At 40.4% G+C, this 23,197-nt stretch overlaps 1 protein-coding gene across 5 annotated transcripts in view; it reads left to right on the top strand.

Moving 5' to 3' along the window:
• The first annotated feature begins 271 nt into the window (after positions 1-271).
• The window catches only part of LOC122973454 (semaphorin-4B-like), a 54,540-nt gene continuing 31,614 nt past the window's right edge, over positions 272-23,197 (top strand). The window contains exons 1-2 of one of the 5 annotated variants that reach the window (XM_044341094.1): positions 272-460; positions 21,571-22,016. In XM_044341094.1, coding sequence (XP_044197029.1) covers positions 21,896-22,016 — 121 coding nt within the window. In that variant the 5' untranslated portion in view covers positions 272-460; positions 21,571-21,895. Of the gene's footprint in view, positions 461-8,135; positions 8,398-9,443; positions 9,524-19,198; positions 19,378-21,570; positions 22,017-23,197 lie in introns of those variants that run through there. The other 4 variants (XM_044341036.1, XM_044341175.1, XM_044341255.1 and 1 more) reach the window with 4 other exon arrangements.

Here is a 23,197-nt window from a genome sequence, read left to right as displayed (position 1 = left end):
ATCATCCTGTGGTCTGCTGCAGAGAGAGAATATACTGTGATGGTGACGCAGACACAAACACAAACATAAGGACACACACACACACACACACACACACACAAACACACACACCTTCCCCCACCCGTAGCCCACCCCCTGCAAACCTACCATTCCCTAGTCCATGATGTAATGCTATCAGACCCCTCCTCTGCTGTCTCTCCCTCCCTCCTTTTCTCACACACTCCTCTCTCTCTCCCTCTCATTCTATTGGTGGCTCCCGCCTGCATCTGCTGGATCAGCTCTGACTCCCTGCAAACACACACACACACACACACACATGCACACACACATGCACTCACACACATTTACACGCTCCCTCTCACACACTCTTACACATACACTACCAGGGGGATTCCTCCGCCACTGCAGCCTCTGCTCACTCCACCTGGCTCCTGTCTCCGCCGCCGGGGGGAAAAGCACGGTGAGTCCCTCCTTTTCTGTTATGACAGCAAGCGATGTGGCTCACAATAAGACAAAAGGATGATGGGTTTTTTTTCTGCAGAGAGTGGCGGACAAACACCAGGAGGCATTGCTGCCACTGCAGCCTGGGAGGAGAGGCTTGCTGCTGAGTTTGTGCTTGGAGTAATGAAGTGGTGTGAGGTTGCTCAGTTACTACAGATACCGGTCATCTAGGCGCTGGGTGCCATGGCAATAGATTGCATTCATGTCAGGTTCTTGGCCCATTGTGTGTCTGTGTCCTAGGAAGGTGCAGCTGAGGTGCACATGTGTGTGTGTATGTGTGTGTGTGCATTCAGTGAAATGAGAAATCTGTCTGTTATTCATATGCATGCATATGTGTGTGTGTGTGTAGCTTTCCAGCCTGAATGAAGAAGTCTGAATATAGTTCAGGGTGTTATCTTGCGTCCTTTTTGACAAATGTCAGTCACCTTGTTTTGAGATAACCCCGGTAGGGGGAAAGGATGCTGGGAGCAAAATCATACTGAAAGCTGCTACTGCATTAAGTTCCTGATCAGGCTTTGAGTGTGATGGTTTAGTTTGCTTTGACTCCTGCCAGCTGGACAGGAAGAATATATTGGTTACAATGAAGCCCTGACAGTCTCATTATGTACATATAGATTGTTCCTGTTGTGTCACCGACAAAACAGGGTGTGTGCATGTGGTGTGAACTCGTGTGCCAGTGACATTTGGACACTTGCAATGCTCTCTCTGTCTTCTCCCTCCCCATTATGTGCACTGAGCTCTTTCACTGTGAGGCTCAGTGACGCTGAGTCTAATAGGAAAAGTAATTCTATTATTGCCACGGCTTTTGACTGCTAAATGACACATTAATGATAATGGAACCGAGGAGTGAAATCACTGATGCATTTTTTCTTCCTGGGCCGAGGTTGACCAAATTGCATTTTGTGTAGCAACGCATTGCAACCTAACCTTTTACATCCAGTGTGTTGAAATGTTAATATTTTATATGGTTGGTCTACTTCACATGTGGACACTCTCATAACTAATTCATCCAGATGTTATTCCATTTTTATATCACATAGAGTCGACAAATAGAAAGCCAGACATGATTCACTGCTTCTCTATTTCAATATTAATGGCTAAAATTAGTTCATATCACGTCTCTCCATCCTGTTTAGTTAATTTCCATTAGTGGGATCCATAACTCAAATAAATATCTAGTAAATCTGGAAGGAAGTGTAATCCATCAAATGCCACCAGCTCACTGGCAGCAAACCAAACAATACATTTTCCATGTGAGATAATCTGCATGTTGCTCTTCAATTAACCAACAAACAAATTAGCTTTGCTGTGCCTTTCAACTTGCTCATTATTATTAGCGACTGCAGCTAAACCACACAGAAAGGAAGAAACCCACAAAGATATTTTAGAAGTCAGCTGGTCTTATTCAAATTCTCCGCAGTCCCTCATGGAACAGTGTGAAAATATGTTGGTGGATTTTTAAATCGATGATTAGCACATGAAACAGCTCTTCCTCGGGGCTGTTTAACTCTGACATACTCTCTGTAGGCATAAATGGAAAGTAATTAGGGTGGTGGCCAATAACAAACCAACGGGCAATGAGGAAGTGCAGCACGTAGTCAACTCCCATTGGCTGTTGAAGCATTATTTGGGTCCTTAAAAGGTTAATGTGTGGTCATACTGAGATACTTTATTGATTTCTTGCTGTTTGAATTCCATTACAGCTGACAACAGACACTGTGTCTCCACGCTGGCCCAAAGACCTTTAAAAGTAAGACCAGGAGCTAATATTGCAGTCATACACTGCGCTTTTGTGAATTTGTCAGAGTCTAAATGTTAAACAGTTCTTCTGTTATTATTGCCCCTTGATTGTGAGGATTCTCTTGCCTCATTTTTTTTGTCACATATTCTGACTTTGGAAGTTTAGGTTTGCAGAATTCCTGACGTCAAACTTACCAACTACAATAACTATGAATATTTGAACTCACTCAACTTAGAAAAGTGCAGTGCACAAAGATCTGTCCAATCAATATTTCATTGACTCTGCCAACTGTGTGACCAAATTTGATCCTGATAACAGAATCCTTTCTCTTCACCTTGTTGAGGACTTTGGGTTGGTCACTGTTTCATTGCATTGACTCTGTGTGAGTGTTTGGTCCATGTATACAGGCTTCCACATGAGCGCAGTCAGCTGTTGTTTTCTTTCTTTTTTAATCAAAGGTTGTGAATGTTTGATGGCTTTCTCCCATTCGCTCTAAACAGAGACACCACAAGTATTCCCAAGAATAAAAAATGTGACAATGTGGGGCCTACTTATGGAAAAACCACACAGAGGACAGCTGCTCTGATCCTTCCATCCCATAAACAATGAACACTGAGCTGTACTTTGACCCAAGTTGTCCTGCAAATATCACGTATGTAGGTGCACACTACCTTATAACTAAAAGACTTTCAATGTCTGTCTTCCAACATCTGAATATATTCAGTCTAACTTGTAACTGCATTAAAAAAACAATGAATACACCAAAAGTAGAGGGCTGTGTCTGCAAGTGGACAAAACTAGCTTAGAGCACCAGGATACCTGCTATTATACAGTGGTTTGACAGAGACTAAACACTGAACAGAAGGGTGAAAGTAAAGCAAAATATGGAGGATGATCCTTGCTCAATCATCGCTTCTAAAACCCCAAAACCCTCTGGTAAACCAGCAAGGTTTAATATGCAGGATCACTCATTTCTTGTGTAGCTGTCCAAGCAGCTGATGGAAAGTTCACTCTGTTTTTCAATGAACTGTTTTTCTTAACATTCCACAAACCTCTACAGAGCTTCAAGGAATGGGGAGCAACTCCAACTTTTGATTTTCTGGTCTTTAATTTCAGGAAGAGATCACAAAAAACGTATTGGATAAGCCTGCCATTAGACCTATGAAATATAAAGGCAATTTCTTAAATTTAATGGTATTCCCCTTTAACGCTGTACCACATTTAATGTCAAGATTAATAAAGCTTTTGGTGCTGAAAAATTCATAAAAAAGAAAAAATCAGAAACTCATTAATTCACTCTCAGCGCCTGGAGGCTTTCTTCCTTCCATAGCCCTCCCCCTTCCCACTGTGCAGCTGTGCAGGACCTTCACCTATGCCCTCCTACTGCGGCATCTACAGCTTCAAAACCACGAAGGAAGAGCCAGACAAAGAAAATCTATGTATTGAGCAAACACACACACACACACACACACACAAACACATAGCGACATCTTCATTTCAACTGCACTGACCGTCACTGATGTCATTTCCCTTAAGCTCTCAGGGGAAAACCAAACCACATTAAAGTGCATTAACCTCATAACATCCTATAGAATTCATATTTATGCCACATGTGTGCGCAGAAGCTGTCAGTGAGCAGATATAGATTCTGTTTTTATTATGGAAAATAAGAGGCATCCAAACAATTCAGCTGTTTCCAGTATGTGCTCATGGCGTCAAAGGTTCAAGTCCGTTTCACAATCTGTCTTTGTCTGGCTTTTTATTTTTCATTCTTTGTGTGCATTTTTCTTGTAACTTTACTGCTTACTGATGCAGAAATGCCACAAAGCTAATCCAAAAGATAGCCTGCCTGTATCCTTCTGTCACTTTCCCTTCCACATCTTCACATCAAGTTTTTTCTTTTGTGAAGTTTTACAAAGACCAATAACCCAAAAGAAAAATCAAAGAAATAAAAAAAATATTGGCAAAACATGAAATCCGCAGAAAAGACCCCTTTAACGTTCGTACCAAGACTATCTGTTGGTAGTTACAGTCATTCAGTCTTCAGCTCTTGCAATCTGGTTTCTGCGATAAGTTGTGTTGATCAGTTAGCGGGTAAACCTCTAAGCTTTAATCATGTCGGGGGACAAATAAAAGAGCTTCAAAAAGTCACTCTGAGATGATTGAACATGTCAGGAATGAAAGGAAGAGCCAATTAAAGTAGATGACATGATTTGCATCTCCTGTTTAATTATTTTCCCTGTCACTATAAACGCAGGCCTACTTCTGACATGTGAGAGAGAGAGAGAGAGAGAGAGAGAGAGAGGTGTCTGTGAGGCAGCGGGGAGGATGGCAGTGGTAAAAACGGGAAGCCACCTCTCTTGTCTTTGATATGGACATGAGCTCCCATCTGCAGTGACAGTGATACTGTGTGGTCACACTGGCTGCTCCCAACAGCCTACAGGGACGTGTGTGTGCTCCCTGGTTTCTTAAAGGGTCAGTTCATCCAAATTACAAAAAAGAAAACACATTTTCTTACTTGTCTTTAGTGGTATTTAGCTATGCAGATGCTGCCTCCACCCTAATGAAATTTTGTTTGCGTTGCTCACAGCCTTAACAGCAAATTCCATTTCCATGAACAATATCTCTGCTGGATAATCAACAGATGACAACAGTGATGTCAGATGTTTTCATGAGGACTATGTCTTGGGTAGAAAATAGTTTCAGTCTGTGGATTATCCAGAGTAACCATGTTATTGTTTTGTTGTGAATGTTATCTTTTGTTGCTGTGAGTACAACAAACCAAATATCATTGACTTGCAACTACTATCTGCATAGCTAGACTTTGTAATTTGGATGAACCAAGCCTTCAAACTGTAGATTATATGACACAGGTCGAGTTATGGTGAGTTGCCATTAGACTAGAGGAGTAGCTATGTGCATGTAAGCTAAAAATAGTGCCCTGCTTTATCTGGCAAACTAAATATATCTTGATGTAGAAGTTTAGTTTTTTGACAACATCAGACAGCAAAAATCTAATAAATGATGGTTTCACATATGCATAAAAGTAACTGACAAACACATCATCTGCTACAAGAAACATTAGTTTGCATCGGTTATCCAAATGTGCAGAAAACATGGCGAGTAGTCACAGCTAACAGCACTTGCAGTCTGATTTAAAGGTATCAAAACAGCAAGTCATTCCCATCCTTGATATATGACCAACTTGTCAAAACAACCTGACCCAGGATCATTTGTAGAGGAAGCAAATGGGAAACTTTCCGAGTGGAGTGCTGCATCAGTCCAACAGTCATGAATCATCAGTGTGAAGGGAGAGAGACGGCCTCCTGTGTAGAGAGAGGGATGAGTGAGACGTGGGGACATTTCTGCGGCTGTCGGAGCGGGACAAGGTGAGGACACGGGATGAGTCATAGTGCTGTTAGCTGTGCAGGAGGCGCCTGTGCTGGGCTGCTCTGCCCTCATCACAGCCTGCAGGGGGGAGAGCTTACTGGTCGAGAGGAGCACACCTCACAGGGTCATGAGTTCGACCTTGTTGCATGTCAGCAACTCTTGTCTTCGTCCTGTCTAGCAGAAACTATTCAAATATGATTAAACATATATATATGTGAAGCATTTTTGCATAATAGCCTGCATGCTTTTAGGGATAAAAGCATAGTAATGAAGATTTTTGAAACATTTTTGTCTCTTTTAACTTTGGCAAGTTCAGATTTTTTGTTGCCTATATGCAGGTAACACTGATTGCAGAATAATAAGGTGACAAACATCTAAATTTAAAGTGAATTTTGAGCCTGTTTATCAATGAAAAGACTTTGTTGATCCCACTGACGTAAGCTTTTAGCTGCCACTACTTAGAGCTTTTGTTGAGAGGGTAGATCCACAAAATATTTAGGCATCACCAAATCTGGTGTTGGGTATTACCCAAAGAGTCTGTCATATACTTAACCCCAATAAAAGCCCGACGGGTGGCAGTGACCTTAATATGAATGGCTGCTGAATGCTCCCCGGTGCGTTCGCGTGTCACGACCAGGGGGGGATATTATTTGAGTGCGGCGGCAGATTAAGGGTTGATGTGGTCCAACAACTGTGCTTTTGTGAAACGCAACCTTCAGGAACTTAATCTGCCTTGACTTGATGAATAGTTTTATTTTTTTTTTCTTGCTGCTTTATCTCTCACGTCGGAAATAATTTCTTCAAAGTGTGAAATAGTCCAAACACACCCTGTCGTGCTCATTACCAGGAGGCCACTTAATTCTTATCAAAGTGCTTCACCCAAAGCTGCAGAGCTACTCAGCATCTTGTTATTGCATCTTCAGTCGAAGAGTGCCAGCATCTACGGACTGCCTGGCACTTTAATGTTTCTTCTTTTTTACAGTGTGAGGTAGAGACATTGCACTTATATTTTTTATAAGGTTAATGAGTTCATGTATCACTGTGCTCCACAGTCTATGATTGCAGAGTGAATAGAAAAGTGGTAGAGAGGAATTCATACTGCTGAGTGGGCCATCCACCCTCTGTTGCTGCAAACCTGACTTTTGCATAGGTTGAATGATTTTAATCTTCCCAGGAGTAATCCTTGATTCAATTTGTTGGATTACTTTGGGTTTGGCAGATAAAGGAGAGAAATTTTGATTAGGTGTCTGTCTATCAGAGAGAGAAACATGCGTGCAGTTGAGGCAAAAGAAAAACAGAAAGTCAGAGACTCTGTCACGACTTTAAACCCCACCTGTCACAATTTTTTTTTCCAGTGGGTGGGAACGTTGGCCTTTGCTTTATTTGTGGCGCACTCTCTCAAAACCAGTCAGAGTGTGACAACATTTCCAGAAAAAAAAGCGGCAGGATTGTGTCAGACCGGGCCATCAGGATGCAGCCTCGAGCGTTCAGCGCCTGCCTCGGTTACTGCCGTCACATTTCTTAGTGTTAACTGTCAAAATATCTGACAAATTCTCACATTGTCGCATGCCACTAAAAACAAGGAGCCGGAGACTAATTATTAATGTTATCTTCTCCCCTCTGGGTGTGAAGAGTGGGTTTGTGTTATGCGTGAGAGCTTGATTTGTGTCCCTTCTTGTCAAGGAAAGATGATAATTTTGGTGAGTGGTGAAACTCTCTGACATGGATCAGACTGGATGTCCTGAGCAGAGCAGAAGTGGGAGGACCATGCTGTCTGTTGTTTTGACACAACCTCTTAAAAAGTAAAACTAAATGTCTGGAGTCCAGAGTTCTTTGACTCTCTTCCAGGGGCAAAAAGAGATTACATGAATGGTTGAGTTTGGTTGTGTTCGAGTCTTTGCCTTTGTACATAATCCGCTGTAATTCTCTTTGTGGTGGACGCTCTCAGTTGTCATTTGTTGTTTGACGGCTGCAGGGTATCGCCCTCACAAGAGAGAAACAGGCTCACTGATACCCGAGACAACAGAGCAAGAAAACTTTTCCCTCAGCAAAGAAATCTGTCACTGTCAGAATGTGAGAGACGAGACTGCGAGATTTGAGTCTCTTCTCTTCTTTCAGAGACTACAAAACACATTTCATTTGCAAAGAGATGAAATTTGAACAGCTACTTGTATACAGTGTTGACAAATTGTGCACAGATTAGGTGTATACATTTTTATTTGTCAATAAAAAATAATTTTCTGCATTTCTGATCATCTTTTTCATTGTTTATGAACACTTGCAAGCATTTTCCTCCGACAGAGAGGACAGAACTGATCATACCAACTGTAACCTGAATGATAATTGTCAGTTTTGGACTAACAATAGATGATTTTTTTATGGAGGTGTGTGTTGCAGGCTCTTTAAAGTCAGTCTGTAGCTGCAGGCAGGCAGGCAGCGTGTGCAGTGGGAGGAGCTAAAGTTTTTGAGGTTTTGAAAGCAACCAGCCTCAGTCTGTAGTAGAGGAGGCTCGTCTTCAAACGCACGAAGGATGGACCTCATTTCACGGACACGCCAATAGACTCTATAAGCGCATTTAGTGGATTTAAATGTTACTTCGGTTCGTTTTCCACATCTTTTCTTTTTGTTTCAAGAACTGTGAAGACTTCAGCTGTGACCGAGTGTTTCTTTTTTTTTTTTTTTTCTTTTTGCGCTGCAGTTTTTATTCACCAGCTCATGGATGGTAAGGTCTTTTTGTGCCTCCTCGGTGTCCTTTGGTTTTAAAGGTAAAACACATTGACAGCAAGGAGAAACAAGTAAAGCGTCATCTAATCTAAATGCACTAATTTTTTTTCTTAACAAAAGGAAGAATGTTTTAACCGAATAGATGTTATTTTTTACGCCTTCAGCTGAAGCAATGGATGAATTTGGGAGTGTATATATGCTTGTTAGTAAACAAAACCCACAAATTATCATTTTAAAATACGAAACAATGATGGATTGGCCCCTCTGCTTTCTGTCTGTTTACTCCCATGTGCGTAAACAGCTGCTATTTGCATCCAACCCATAGACGCAACAACTAATTGTGCTGTACTAGTGCTCTAGTTAATTTGGCTTTGTATTCACCAGACTTAAAGAAACATTGGCAAATCCGTAGCTGCTAAACATTGATGAATCATGCAGGTCTGTTTGCATCATGTAGTGAAGTGATTCTGTCCAACTTTACACTTGCTTAATGACACCTCGCATGTTTCCTGTTATTCCTCCTTAACAGCCGCCTCCTCTTATCCCTGCTGGCATGTTGTACTATGTGTTGACATACCTCCCATATCACTCTGCATTTTTAAGAAACAAACACAGATTGACCTCGGATTAGACATCTTTTTTCTGTTTTGGTTGCTCATAAAATGTGTACTTTATCCTGAACTGATGCATGAAATCTAGTGTGAGAGGCGAAGCCCAGTTCAGTGTTTTGATGGTGCTGATATGCTTTGTTGGAATCAGACTGTAAATGACCGGTGGAGCCGTCTCTCCCCTTTGGGCCTCTGCTGTTCTTCTCCTCCCCTTGCCAGTGTGTGATACTGTATCAGTAACACTAAAACCACTGATGGTCTCTGGCTGTTCTCCTGTAAACAAAGCTGCTGCAACCTTTTTTCACTTCAAGCACTTGCAAAAGCATCTTGCCTCCCTCTCTTTCTCTCTTTCTCTCTCTCTCTAGCTAACACATATGCACAGGCGGACCCCCACCCACACAATCACACACATATTCAAACACTCAAAACAAACACACAGACTCCACCCAACACTCCACCCACTGTAACAACTTCAGAGGAATGGTCAGCATGTGGAGAGGTTGTGGTAAAGAGCTGGAAGGGAAGTGGAGACACTCTGCTGCTTTTTAACCCTCAAAAGGTTAGTGATATCCCGGAGTGTCCAGAGAGACTGGACGTGCTCAGGACAAACTGATGGGAACTTGTGTGTTCAGTGTCCCTGTGCAGCCTGAGATGTGGGAAAACCGTCATTTCAATGGGCTGAAGCCAGATTGCACCCGGGACAGGACATTGCAGGCGTGAAGCCAGCCACGCTGCCTTTTCATCAGCTGAGTCGAGTTTGTGCAGATGAATTCGAAACAGTTTATCGCTGAGCAGTACCAGTTGAGAAATGAATAGATTTTATGTGTAAAAATCCCATGAAATTTTTGTTTTCTCTGAGGTTTTCCTGCAGCTTGAACATTTGGCAGAGAATTTGCCTCAGTTTCAGGAATCTGAATGAATTCTTGCAGCGCTAACGCAGCCTAAACTGTGAAAAGTCACACTCCGCCTTTACACATGGGCGATAAGGTTTAATGGTTCGCATTTGCATTCACTGAAGACGTGGCTGCAGCCCCGTCTGCTGTCTTGCTGTCTCTGCTGTGTCTACGCATAGCTTTGTCTGCCAGTTGCAAGGCTATTCATATTCAGCATGACCCGCAGGTCTTGTAGAGAGGCTGGCCGGACCCTGCAGGGGTTGAGATGTTGGGCTAAAAAGGAGAGCTGGTGAGCCAGCCTTTGACTTCTCTACCTTCTACTGTTGCTTGTTCTTTTTGCACCCTGACTTCACTTTTTTACAAATGAATCTGCTTCTGATAGTGAAAACATGTCTTCTAAATGCATTTGAGCCATTGCTGTTTAATCCCTGGTTATTACTGTTCATACAGGAGCTGAGTCTCTAGCTGCTCAAGCACAGATTTACAACAGACCCATAGACCCATATACTGTATATTTGCTTAACAGTGACTGCTAAATGCTGCTTATCAAATTAACAGAGTGTATCTATAGAGAGACGTTCATGTGGTTGGAGAGGTATTTACACAGGAGATTCAACATGTCAGACAGTTTGGCTGTTTATATTAAGTCTATATTTGATCACTTAATGAAAAGTTCTCATTGAATTATTGTTTGAAGTATATCTGAGATTCATTCAAGTCATATAATATTTCTATAGTAATCCCATAGTTGCTGTAGAAAAGTGTGTGTGTCCATCCTTTTATAATAAAGCTGAGCTGTGGAAGATTGCACTGAGCTCTGGTTAACAGCAGAGCTTTAAAACCATGTTGACCCCATTCAGATTTATTATAAAGTTCAGGTTTATATCACTTCACTTTGGTCTTAGGTGTTTGTCAGAAGTGTCCTCTGCATCAGCTTGGATGAGGCCTTAACTGAGGCAGCTGTCTTAAGATGGAAATCTATTATGTAACATGTTCCTCTCCTGAGAGGAATTAACGTCCTCTCCATTTTCCTTCTCTTGTTTTGAAAGAAATGTAGAGAAAAAAAGTGAAACTGTTACTTTGTAATGGAAAACACACTTTCTGTCTGCTTGGAATGTGTTTCCTTGTGAATCTGCTGATAACCGCATCTTATATTTCGGTTGGGGTAATATGAATATGTATTGTTTTGCCCTGAGATCAGAGTGAGACTCAGTGTTATTTCCATTGTAAAATACAAACATATTATTTTGCTTTAAAAACTAAGAACTTGTCGGCCTGTTCTTTGGCAGAAGGTGAAACTTATCAGGCACTTTCAATAAAACAGATAGCCAGAGATGCAATTTACTGGAGTGAAACTGCAGTTTCTAGCTTGCATTCGGATACATTAACAAACTACATCAGTAAATTCTGCACTGCTTCCATCCATGTGCCCAGTTTCCCCTTTGATGTACCACTTGTTGGGTATCAGAATCAATACACAATCAGTTAAAAGAGGATAACAGATGCTGCGTCTGCTGTCAATACTATTTTAATTCAGTTCATGTGATATGATATTAAGCTACATGCATGTATTTGTTTATGCACTATTACCACTTTATATTAACTATAACAAACTATAAGAGATTTTTTCTTCTATTGCAGTTTTATTGGAAATCAATTCATCATAATGGCATCAGTTATTTTAATAATTTCCAATTATTTCTCAGATTATTTATCCCTGATTAGCTGTTATAGATGAATAAATTTCATTATGGTACTGATTCCTATCTGTCGCATGTATGAGCTATTATCAGCAGGACTGTTGCCAGGGGGGACCACACTGTTGACTTATTACTTCCTTTATTGGCGGCGACTGCTCGCAAAGACAAAGACAGAGCCCCTACCTGACAGTAAACAAAGCAGAAGTGCTTCAGCTGTTCCTTTTGAAGTCGACATGTTTGCCGAGAGTAAACAGCCAACTGCCTTGAAGCAGCGAACCTGACAAACGACTCCGACAGACTGTGTCATGTTTCCACTTGGGATGAGTAATGTGAACAGTTTTGCTGGTCAAGGCTTGTGGTTTCCGATCATCGACGTTCGTACCTGAACACGCTGAAGATATTGCACATGCCGGTCTGACAAGGTGAAGCAGCGGCCAGAAAGAGAATATCGTCATCTGATACGCTTTTAAATCCTATTGCCCTGCTTGTCAAATCTTGTAAAGAAATGAGTCCTCACATCGGTTTAACTACAGGGATTAATCGTGCCCCCCCAGCTTGATGTTTAAGTCATGAGATGAATAGCCCACTACGGATAGCCAAGTCTTTGGATTTGATGGTGTAATTAGCAGATGAACTGTGATGCTAACACAGCGTGGTCCAGACCTCACAAAGGCCTCTATTGTGTGATTACATGACTGTAAATCTTCAACTCTCCTTTGTCACGCTACAGAGTTTGCTCACAGACTTGACTGACATCATCATCATCAACCCAGCAGATGAATGGGATGTTGTCCTGTGTTGCAGCCATTTGCAGTTTCGATAGCAACAGTGTTCCATATATCTGTAAGGAGACCAAAGTGGCAGGAAAATAAATGAAACGCCAGTTTGTTTGTTTTTTTTTCTGTCATTGCTGACGTCTTTGGACAATCATTTAATTGCACTCTGTCATACTGTAGAGCCCTAAGCAAATGGAAATTTAAATTCCTCTCTCTTCTTTTTTCTTTTTTTTTGCGATGTTCCCACCAGAAGCAAAATGTTAGGCTCTAATCATGAGGATTTCCTGATTGGTCAGCTTCATTAGTCTAAATGGGTCATTGGGTAGTGTAGTGTAGAGAGGTTTTCATCCCAGAAGCACATAATAAACAAAAGGAGATTAGTGTAATCTATTTTCCAGTGAGTTTGCAGTCTCATAGCAATCATTTTTAAATGCATTAAAATTACTTCCTCGCAAGTGGTGTTTGCATCTCCAAAGGTTCCAGTAGTTTCTGTAACAGGACTGTGATCAAGTGGGAAATTATGCCTCCTATCACACTGCGTTCTGACTGACACACACAGCTCATTATTGACGCTTTGCAAGTTTTTCAAGAACCGATCTCCCACTGTTCCCCGTCAGGCTTGAATAATTTGAGGTAAGGGCAACTCTGTATCAGAGAGAATAAGGTGACCCCAACTCTCCTTTAAGCACTTATCTCCTCCGCCAGTTCTGCTTCACTCACTCGTTTGAAATGATAATTGCTCTTTCCTGCATGGCAAAGCTGAGCAGTATGTACACTAATGTAAAAGGCAGTTTGAATATTCCTCAGAGCCTGTTCGAGCTCAGGATCACGCTTAAAGTGGTGTCACATCGCGCTCTTTGCTCATTTCAGCGCTGTGTGTTTAGTATGTTGGGATAGATGTTACAGACAGACAAGTTGCATTGCTCACCTAAAGAGACCACAGAAGGATGTAAAATCGGAGTTCTTCACTGCATCTTTAATGAATACCTTTGACTGTGAGACATGGACATGACAGGATCGTGGTAACAGTGCACATCTTGCAGTTAAACAATTAGCACAGATCTGTCTGGTAGCTTAGGGTCATGCAAAGCCAATTAGGACATATTCAATGCCTAGTCAGGCACCTGATTAACATGTGAAAAGGGATCTTGGTGCAAAGTGGTTGAGTCAGTCTCAATGTGTGTATATCCACTCTAAGAACCTGATTTAAGAAATACTGATCATTGTCACGTCACACATAAAGCATCTTATTCACATAATGTACATCTAACCATAACCTGATTATAACATCATTCTGTCAAACCAGTAATAGTAGCAGTCTTATTTATCCTATGTAGCTTAGAGAGCACGAGTCTTTATTAACAAACATAATAAAACAAACAAATCATGTTAAATTTATAGTATTACTGGAAAGTTATGTTCCTGCAAACCATTTAAACGCCTTAATATTGATCTTCATTTTGTCTACAGTGTCATGGTTAGTATTTAAGTGTATCTTACGCTCTAGAGTAAAAGGTGAACTGTGTTGCAGTGTAACTGTGTTCTGATGCAGATCTGGATACAAAAGCAGATTAACAAATTCTACATTTTCTGTTGGTAAAATAGCAGATTGTGCAGCCTTGACATCACTAAGTGCCTTCTAGTTTGTGTCTGTTGTGCTAAAAGGTGAACTTGATTCACATTGTCTGACTGAATTGTCAGGGCGTGTTATTTTTCCTGTTATTTAGCTGTGTGACTTAGTCATCATTATGAAGCAATTGAAAGCATCAGGGACATACCGCAGCAGGATGCATTTCAGCCAGTGATCAATAGAAAGATGATTATATGAATAATTGATAAGACGTGGAGGAAAAGTCAGTACCCTCATGTTTCCACTGTGGGATATCACATGTGTGCTTTTGGTTTCAATTCTCAGAGACATTCATATCACTGTCTAACAACATCAGGATTGCCATTCTGTATGTATAGTAACATTTTTACCCATTTTGTCTTACCTTTTGGGCCATTATACTGCAAGGGGGTGATAGTTAATAAAGCTTTTTTTTTTAAAATTCTCATCCATCTTCATCTTCTTTGTAACACACTCATTGTAGTGCATAGTGTCTAATATATTTACGGTGTTGCACCAACATCATCAGCCAATTGCTATCATTAAGAAAAACACATTTGCATAGAGGAAATGAAGAGGGATATATTAAATCAGTGGCTCCTGATTAGCAGTCAGACCAGTTTTTGTGGCATTTTGTACAAATTTGTCTCTTTTGTCTCTTAGAGGAAGTTTGCCTGCAGCCATCATCAGGATCCCGAATCCTCACTGTGCAGCTGCTCCATATTATAGACCTAAAAGTTGGAGCGTGCATAAAGGTTTTTATTTTATCCTGGGTTAAAATATCCTCTGTCATGTACTGACACAGGAGCTTGGTTTGGTTCAGAGCCAAGAGAAAATAATGTTACCTGCAGGGTAGAAATGATATTGGAGATACGCTATGAACGTTTTTCTCTCCGTGGTTGTATTATCTGTATGTGTGTGTGTGTGTGAGTTCAAATTGTAACTTTAGGGGAAAAAGTGAAAGTAGAAAGCAGCTCTCTTTTGTTCTGACTGTCTTTCACTTAGATAGTTGACGTCCTATTGATTTTCTTTAGTTCTCTTGACATATTTTTTTTTTTTAAGTCTATTTAAAATATTTACATTTAATTAGCATTTAATTTCCTGCTCAATAGGAATTTCCTCTAAGAAGTAAAATCAAAACAATATCTGGATGGAAAAATGTTTTTCCAGGACCTGCATTGTGTTCAACTTGTTATGACTTATGATGAGGCTGTCCATATTAAAACCCACTCAAAGGCTTCTTTGAGAGGATATCCTGGAGATTTGTTTCTGATAGACGCATTACCCATAAGCTGCTGTACATTCCTAAGAAAGCAATGAGGCACTTTAGCACCACTGTAGATGTACTCAAGATTTTAGCCATATCTTAATGTTGACTTCCTGTTTTCAAAATTCCACAGACCTATTACCTTCTTGTTCAGTGCCAGTCAAAGTTAGGTTGGATGTTTTATAGTTTGTGACGACAACATTAGACTGATGCAGTGACATGGTTTTAAAGCAACCTGGCTTCATGACCCCTCATCTGACCTAGGTTGAATGCAGGTCAGACGTTGCTTGGCTTTGCTCAGGTGAAAGTCTGTGGATAGACTCTGTTTACGGTGACAACTGAGGATTAACAGTTCAATATAAATGGGTCAAAACTAGTTAAACATGTTCAGTAGACCAACCCCTATGAAAGGTGTGTAAAGTCTATGTTGTAGTATGTTCAGTATTAGTATTAGTATATAGTCATATACCTCTCATCTTCGTCTAATATCTTTACCACCAAGCTCCCTCTTCCAGACATGCTGAATCATGCATTGACGCTGTGTAAACTCACCGAGTCACTGTGATGATGAATTTACTATGAGCTCTGCCAGCTTAGGAAACAATTGCTGCTGTGAGGAGGGGTTAGAGTTTATTTTTAACCCAGTCGTGATTTATTTAGGAGTCTGCTTTCTTGGTGCTGGGAGCAGTCTGCTCAGCTGAAACCCCTCTGTGTACTTCCCCTGTCCCATTCCCATGTGGGTTAGAGAAGACAAAATGTTGTATCCCATGTTCATGTTCACAAAGTGCTGTACATGATGCTGCACCTCCACAGATATTAACAAAGAAAGCAGTACTTTATCTTCCACCCCGACTGTGGAATCCATTTAAAAGGTTTATTATTGAAAATGGTCACTTTTCAAATAGAGAGTTGCTGTTCTTGCTCTACATCTTCAAAAAATCAGGAAGAATTGTCTGATTTATCAGATGTACTAGGTTGTCTTTAACATTGGTAATCAAAAAGCTCCTAGCTAGCTTATTTAATTTTTCTATCAAGCAAAAAAATTGCTTATATAGTTTTCCACGGTTGGCCTATTTGACTTATTACATTGCATCCTTTGCAGTGCGACTTGCAACCACACATTACATTTTATATTTTCTGTGCTAACAAACCAGAATTACAGTCAAGTAAATAGTGTAATAGTGTATTTGCAGAAGCACCAAAACAATAAATTCTTGCACGCCTATGTACATGGTAGCCATGGCAACGCCCTAACATCGAACCGTGATTAAACCTTTACCATCAGCTTCCTCCTTTCTCCTGCTGAGGTGTGAAAATTAAGATGGTAGACAGTTTGTGAACATGTGTCACACATGACAGATTGGTATACACAATTACTTTGGTGAACTGTCTTGACAAACTTTCACATAAATTGTGGTAACCATGGATTTCATGCTGCATAGCCTTTATGAGTTCATTTCTGAGCTCATTTGCATTTCATTATTTCTCCTCCCCCTTGCTTTTGATAGATTATGTACCAGTGAAGCCATACAGTACATGGTTTTGCAGGAAATTCAATACAAGAACTCTTCATTTCGAACAAGTGAAAAGAAAGGGAGATCAGCAAGTTAATGCTATTGAAATCATCTTATGTTATTGAAATTATACTTATCTTATCTAATGTTTTTTTGCTTATCAGTAAATTAACAAACGTCTAATAGTCATCGAATGGCTAACCATTGTTTTTTTTGTTTTTTCATCCCATCCACTGGGTTGAATTTGAACCAATCATGCGCTGCCCTCTCAGCTAAGCAGGCTGCTATAAGTGTGAGTTATAATGACAGACACAGCAAGGAGCCTCTGCCTTGTCAGTCACCCACTGAGGTCTTTTCTGTCCAACATAATGGCACCATAAATCTTGCTGAATAGTAATCTGAACCCAAGGGGCCATATTGTCTTGAAGGGTCAGACATGGAAAAAAAAATAAACATTGGCGGTATTGAAAGACGAAGACTGTCATTTGACCCTATGAAAACAATTACACTTTTTTAAATCTCTTTTTTTATTCTTGTTGTTGGGAGCAGTTACTGATATATTATCTCAAAGTCACCCTCAAACCTGGCAAAAACTGGGAGATTAACTCCTCTGAATTTGATTGCAGCCATGCAATTAAGTGCAAATGCTTTTATAGTTCTCTTTCACTTTGGACTTAGATGTACTCGTGATACTGTTAATGGATTGGACAGCGGCCTAATCTAGCCTCATGTTGTTCTCTGTGATAGCGCTCTCATCACAGGGTCCTGCCCGGCAGCTGATTATCTCCATAAGTGCCTCCGTCCATGCCAAAAGACTAAATGGGAGACAAGTCACTTTGCAGAGATGAGTTATTGGGGAGCTGGTCATGGAGCACAAAGCCCAGTCATGTATACAATGCTAGCCAAATGGTTAGCATTCACACTGCTCGCTATCCAGTGAACTCGCCATGACCTGGCCAAGTATATCTTCCAATGTGTCTGTCACATCCTTTCTCCCTCTCAACAGATGCAGGTATTAATAGGGAGCCTCAAGGGAGGTTCGAAAGGTTAATGAATCTGTAGCCTTAAGCAATATGGCACCAGATTCACCCTTCATAGATACAAGGAGCAGCAGACCCTCCTCTAGATGAGCAGATGGGTTCTGTGGCACTGAGCACAGTGGGTCATCCGTACTGTAACAGCTCCAGTTGAATAGAGCTCTAATCCTATAAGTCCTATAATTGTTGCTGCTAATAAGATCACTTTCTTTGGTCTATCAGTTGCTGTCAAATATGATTTAATGCTTATTAATATTTAATACTTTTTCTTCAGATCCACGCTTCATTGTTCTTCAGGATAGAATTGGGCTCTACATGATTAATTACACTAAAGTACATGCAGTACATGAACTTTTTGTAGTCAACCAAAAGAAATGTAAAAATGAAAACAAGACACATGCTGTAGAACATCAGTTTTCTTGCCCTTCATGCCCTTGCTAAGACTGAACAGATCTACATCTGGCGTGTGGAGCATCCATCTTGTCTTCCTCAGGTGCTGGCATCAGTTACATGAACATTACTTGCATCACATCCATGAGTCATCCTGTATTTTGGATTCCCCAGACACCTCATGTTTTCCAGTCTGTTGCAGGGGCCTCTTCATAACTTCATAACTCATTTATGACTAAGCATACAAACTTTTTTTTTTCCAAAGTTGAAAAAGTGTTCAAATACAACAGTAACTAAAGAATGTTTGTAAGACATTAAGAGCCCCGTCAGTTCTGTTGGTATGATTTGGTTCAGCTAATTCCAGTTTCTATCCTATTATTTAGCTCTTGAACACTCTCTGTTAAGAGGGAATTAGTGGTGTGTAACTTATCTGGAAAATGTGACTGGACATAGTCATTTTTGTTGGACGCTAACTGCTTCTTTGGATATTGAAAGGTCAATGCAAGAGTGTTGAGATATTTCTTTACACTCTGCAGAATAACACTAAAAGTTTCCTAATTCACCAGAGTGCCAGGAAACCCTCCAAACAGCACCCCTCTCTTTTCATTAAAATTTAAAAGACCTCTGGAGTTGTGTAAGGATATGCCCTGGGAACATGGAGACCTGTGGTGTGCGACACACGCGGGGCTGCCATGCTCGTTGTTGCAGTCTCAGCAGGCATGAAAGGGACCAGCAGAGGAGAAGGAGGGAAATGTTACAGAATCATGGGTGGATGTTTCAGCCTCCAGTGACTCGGCTAGCTTCAGTGAAGCAGCAGGCTGGTAGTGAAGTCGAGAGAGACACAGACATATTGGGTCACTGTTCAAGACCCAGGGGATGGACAGAGACAAGGGTGTGACCGTGAGAAACAGATGCAGAGATGAAGGAAAGAAGCAGAGTCCAATGTTTTATTCAGTAAACTATTGCGAGCTGTGTTGCCATAGCAAAGGTGAGACAGACGACCTTAAAAAAAAAAAATCCTCCACCTACCTACGACAATGGCTGTTACCCTGTCATTATGCAAGGCGGACAGCTTGTCATCCAGCTACAGTCTGTCTGCTACCAACCAGTCAATCAACAAGCTAATTATTCTGCCTGGTGCCAGTCTGTGAGTCTGTTACCCAACTACCAGCTCTTCAGGTCTACCTGGCAGTTTGAGAGACAATGTACCAGCAGCAGGGAGACGAGGTTGTAAATCTTTTTTTTTTATCCTTCATTCTGTTGTGGTTTGTCCAGGTTGATCAGAAGTTTAAAATGGTATTGGCCCAATTGCACCAGACGACCAGGGGCCACTCTCTGACCCTCGGTCGTCTCGCGCTGTTGTTTGTTTTATTAGCTACCGTAAATATTTGAATGAGCTCTTGAGGGAGCTGTAGCAGTGATGCAAGCTCTCATCCAGAGACAGCATGTGCTCTCCAATGTTTACTCTCTAAACGTCACCACGTATGTGGGAGCTCGGAGGAGACTTTCAGCATTGTTGGGCAGTAAAGAGTAGTGAGCTATGGTATATAACACAACAGGCTTGTGTTCATTGACTTGAGAGTCTGAACTCTTTGTTGTATTCTGGTAAAATCATGAGAATCAAGTAACAGTTTGCATTTGTCTTCTACTTTAGCCTTGCCAAATATTTCACTTGCAGCCATTTTGTGTGCATAATGTTTGTTTTTTTTAAATTTTATTTCATTTTTTATCCACGCTAGCGGAGTAGCTCTATGAATGGCCATTAACACTTTGGTCCACATTGAAAATGTCACGCTAACTTTGGTGATCTGCTGACTTTTTCATCAAGCAACATCATTTGGCCAAAATTTGTCCAATTCGGTTTATGACTAATTAACTGCAGAACTAATGACATCCACATCAACCACAGCTATACTTTGTTTTTCTTGCCATCACACCAGCTAAACATTAGCATGTTAGCATTGTTGTTGTGAGCATGGTAGCATGCTGATGTCAGCATTTAGCATAAAGCACTGTTGTGCCTAAGTACATCCTACACATTTAAAGCAGTTAACATTGGATCAAATGACACCATGTAATGTGAAAGGGCTTGCTCTTAGGAACAAACCCACAGATAACTTTATAGCATCTTTCAGCTTATTTCCGTTTTCTGGCCCACAACTATATTTTTCTTGGTAAAAGTTTTAAGAACCTAACGTAACAGGCACCAAACAACAGATAGACAAAATTAATTAGTTGGTGAACATAAGCTGAATAGTCTGATATTTCCCTCAGGATTTGGTGGAGACCAAAAATTGAATATCAAACATACGTTGAATACATTTGTAAGGTAGCCAGAAACGCAACTCCAAATGAATGCTAATGTTGCTTCATATATACCGAATGTGTAAATTATCAACTGTTTGCTGACAAGTTTATTTTAAAGGTTAAAATGTCAATGTTATGGTCACAACTTGGTTCCGCTGGCTCCAATCGAACAAAAAAATCTCTTTCTGCAGGTTTAAGAACTACTTTACCGCAATTTTCCAGTTCATTTTAATTATGGTATTTTGGAAAAAGTTGCTTATATCCCGTGTTGAGCCAAGAGGAATGAAACAGACAGGAGTTGTACCTATTTTAAGTTGAAGTTTTCCAAGAAAGCTGACCCTCAACTTGATAAAAAATCTCAGCATATATCTACATAACAGGCACTTCATCTGCACACTCACACTGAAGCCAATAAAAGTCAGAGAGCAGATGTGTTCATTGCGCTTCTTTGAGACAAATTACAGAGTTGTCTTGGGAGTCACTGTTCTTTCATTTATTTCCCCACACAGCCGCAGAATTAGAGCCAAGCTCCCATATTATCTTCTCAGGGATCTCTCACCGATTCTTGATGACAGCATAATTAAATACAGGGGTTAAAAAAAAATCAGCAGGCGTTTTACCTCACAGAGGTTTGCTAGTGCAAACAGCAACTTGGACATTCACTTAAACATAAAGTTTGTGAAACCCTTCAAGCTGCCACACAATATGTGTTTTCATGTCAGCTGGTTGGTGGTTTGAATGATCTGTTAAGTTGAGTTTTTCTTTGGCAGTGTGGTGAAAGAGCAAACAGTAGAAACATAAACATTTGTTTTTATCACTATGGCTTTGGCTCAAGCCATCAGTGCCACAAATAAATGTTATTGTCTCAAGATAGATAGGCCTCTTGAAATCTGGACGTAGTGTTTGCAGTAAAGTCTTCACCATCCTACAGAATGTAATTCAGCCAAATGTATCAGTCCCTTTGCTTTTGTAGCCATTGGTTATAACATCAGAAGTTGGATATGGATCTGTTGTTCTAGCTTCTGTTTCATCTTTTTTATTTTATTTTTTATTTTTTTTTACATGTTCTTGGATCAGACATAAAGAACCCATTTCTTTCTTTTCTCTCCACAGATCCAAAAAAACGACTCACTAAAAGACCACTGGTTGGAGCTCAGTGCTGATCCATCTTCGAGCGCTATGAGTAAATGAAAACAAGCTGCCTTTAATCCAGAAAGGATTCCTCTTCTCTGTGCTAAGAGTCTACTAACCGTATGTAAGGACCACTGGGAGTACAAGAATCAAGTCAAGGACACGTTCACTCCCCCTCAGCCTGCAGGAAGATGGGAGTGAGAAAATAAAGCTCTGCAGAGTCAAGAGGAGCTTAATTAATTCCAAGGAATCTTAAAACAAACAGTGTTAATTTGTGTATGTGTGTGTGAGAGAGGATCTGACAACCATGTGGACATTCGCTGCAATTGTCCATGGTCTTCTGGCTGCTGCTCTGCTATTAGCCAGCTGCCTCCAATCAGTGATGGCCACTGAGGATGATGTCACGCCGCGCATCAGTTTCCCATACAGTAAGTTGAAGTAATTACCTGACAGACTTTTGTTTGGTAAATTATTGTAAGCATTGCAAGAAACATGCCATTCCATTATTATTTCGTTTTTTCCAAAAATGATTCACTATTCATTAAATCCCGAATAGCGATTGTCCAATCGTAATTTAGCAACTGTAATGGCTGGCCTGTCAAACTTTGGGTTTGTCCACATGTGTAAAGCAGTAAGCTTGTGGCTGTGGTTAAAGCGATACTGTGGATATAAAGAGTTTGGATGGTGGTTTCTTTTTTTTTTTTAAAACCCAAAAAGCACAAGAGCTAAGGAAAAGATTAAATGGCGTGTTGATCAACTCTGTCCATCACTAAACCAGAGTTACCTCCAAGGCCAGTGGCATTTCATTCTACATTATTATGTGGGGTTACAGGTTATGTTAAAAAAAACAGCCTGTGTTCAGTGCCAGAAAAATGTAGTAATTTACATATTATTCATCAATGTTAGTAAAGTAAGACATATTAGTAAAGCAATTACCTAACTTAACTAATTACTCAACCACAAAAGTAATTAGGTACATTACTTGTTACAAACCTCAGTTCTGTCAAAGATGCCTTCAAACAACTTCTTCCTCACCCACATGTTACATCTTCTATATTCAACGTGTGTAGAAAAAGACAACAAGATGTTATGGTTTAACAAGCAGCCAGCCTACAGTTTGGAGGTATTTACCAGTGTCCACTTGGCCGGTAGATCATAGTTTTACTGGCCCCTCGTATATTTTCACTGGCTGGCAGCCAAAAAATGAAAATAACTTTTTTTCCACAGTTCTGGAGATTTATTCATTGTGTACATAATATGTAGAACAGTGAAGTCCCCTTTAGATTTGATTGTTTTCCTTTAGTTATGGATATGTAATGTTGATATATTACACAAATATGCAAAATATAAAGTTACACACATGTTGGATCAGTGAAAGTAATAAACTCTTGTGTCAAGAACTGAGACAGTGCTGGGAGATCTGCAGAAATGTACTTGTGAAGATAGAACAGTGACTACATTTACATGCACAAAATATTCCGGTTTTCGCCCTTATTCCAAAAAAAATAATATTCCTACTAAGCTGTTTACATGGCTAATGAAAATGAATATTCTACTAATAATCCTGTTTACATGCAGCCATGCATACTCAATTTATCACGACAAAATA

Source organism: Thunnus albacares, chromosome 1, assembly GCF_914725855.1.
Source record: "Thunnus albacares chromosome 1, fThuAlb1.1, whole genome shotgun sequence".
NCBI classification, from domain to species: domain Eukaryota; kingdom Metazoa; phylum Chordata; class Actinopteri; order Scombriformes; family Scombridae; genus Thunnus; species Thunnus albacares.
The sequence above is the reverse complement of the archived record's forward strand: the minus strand, read 5'-3'. Positions and strand labels throughout refer to the sequence as shown.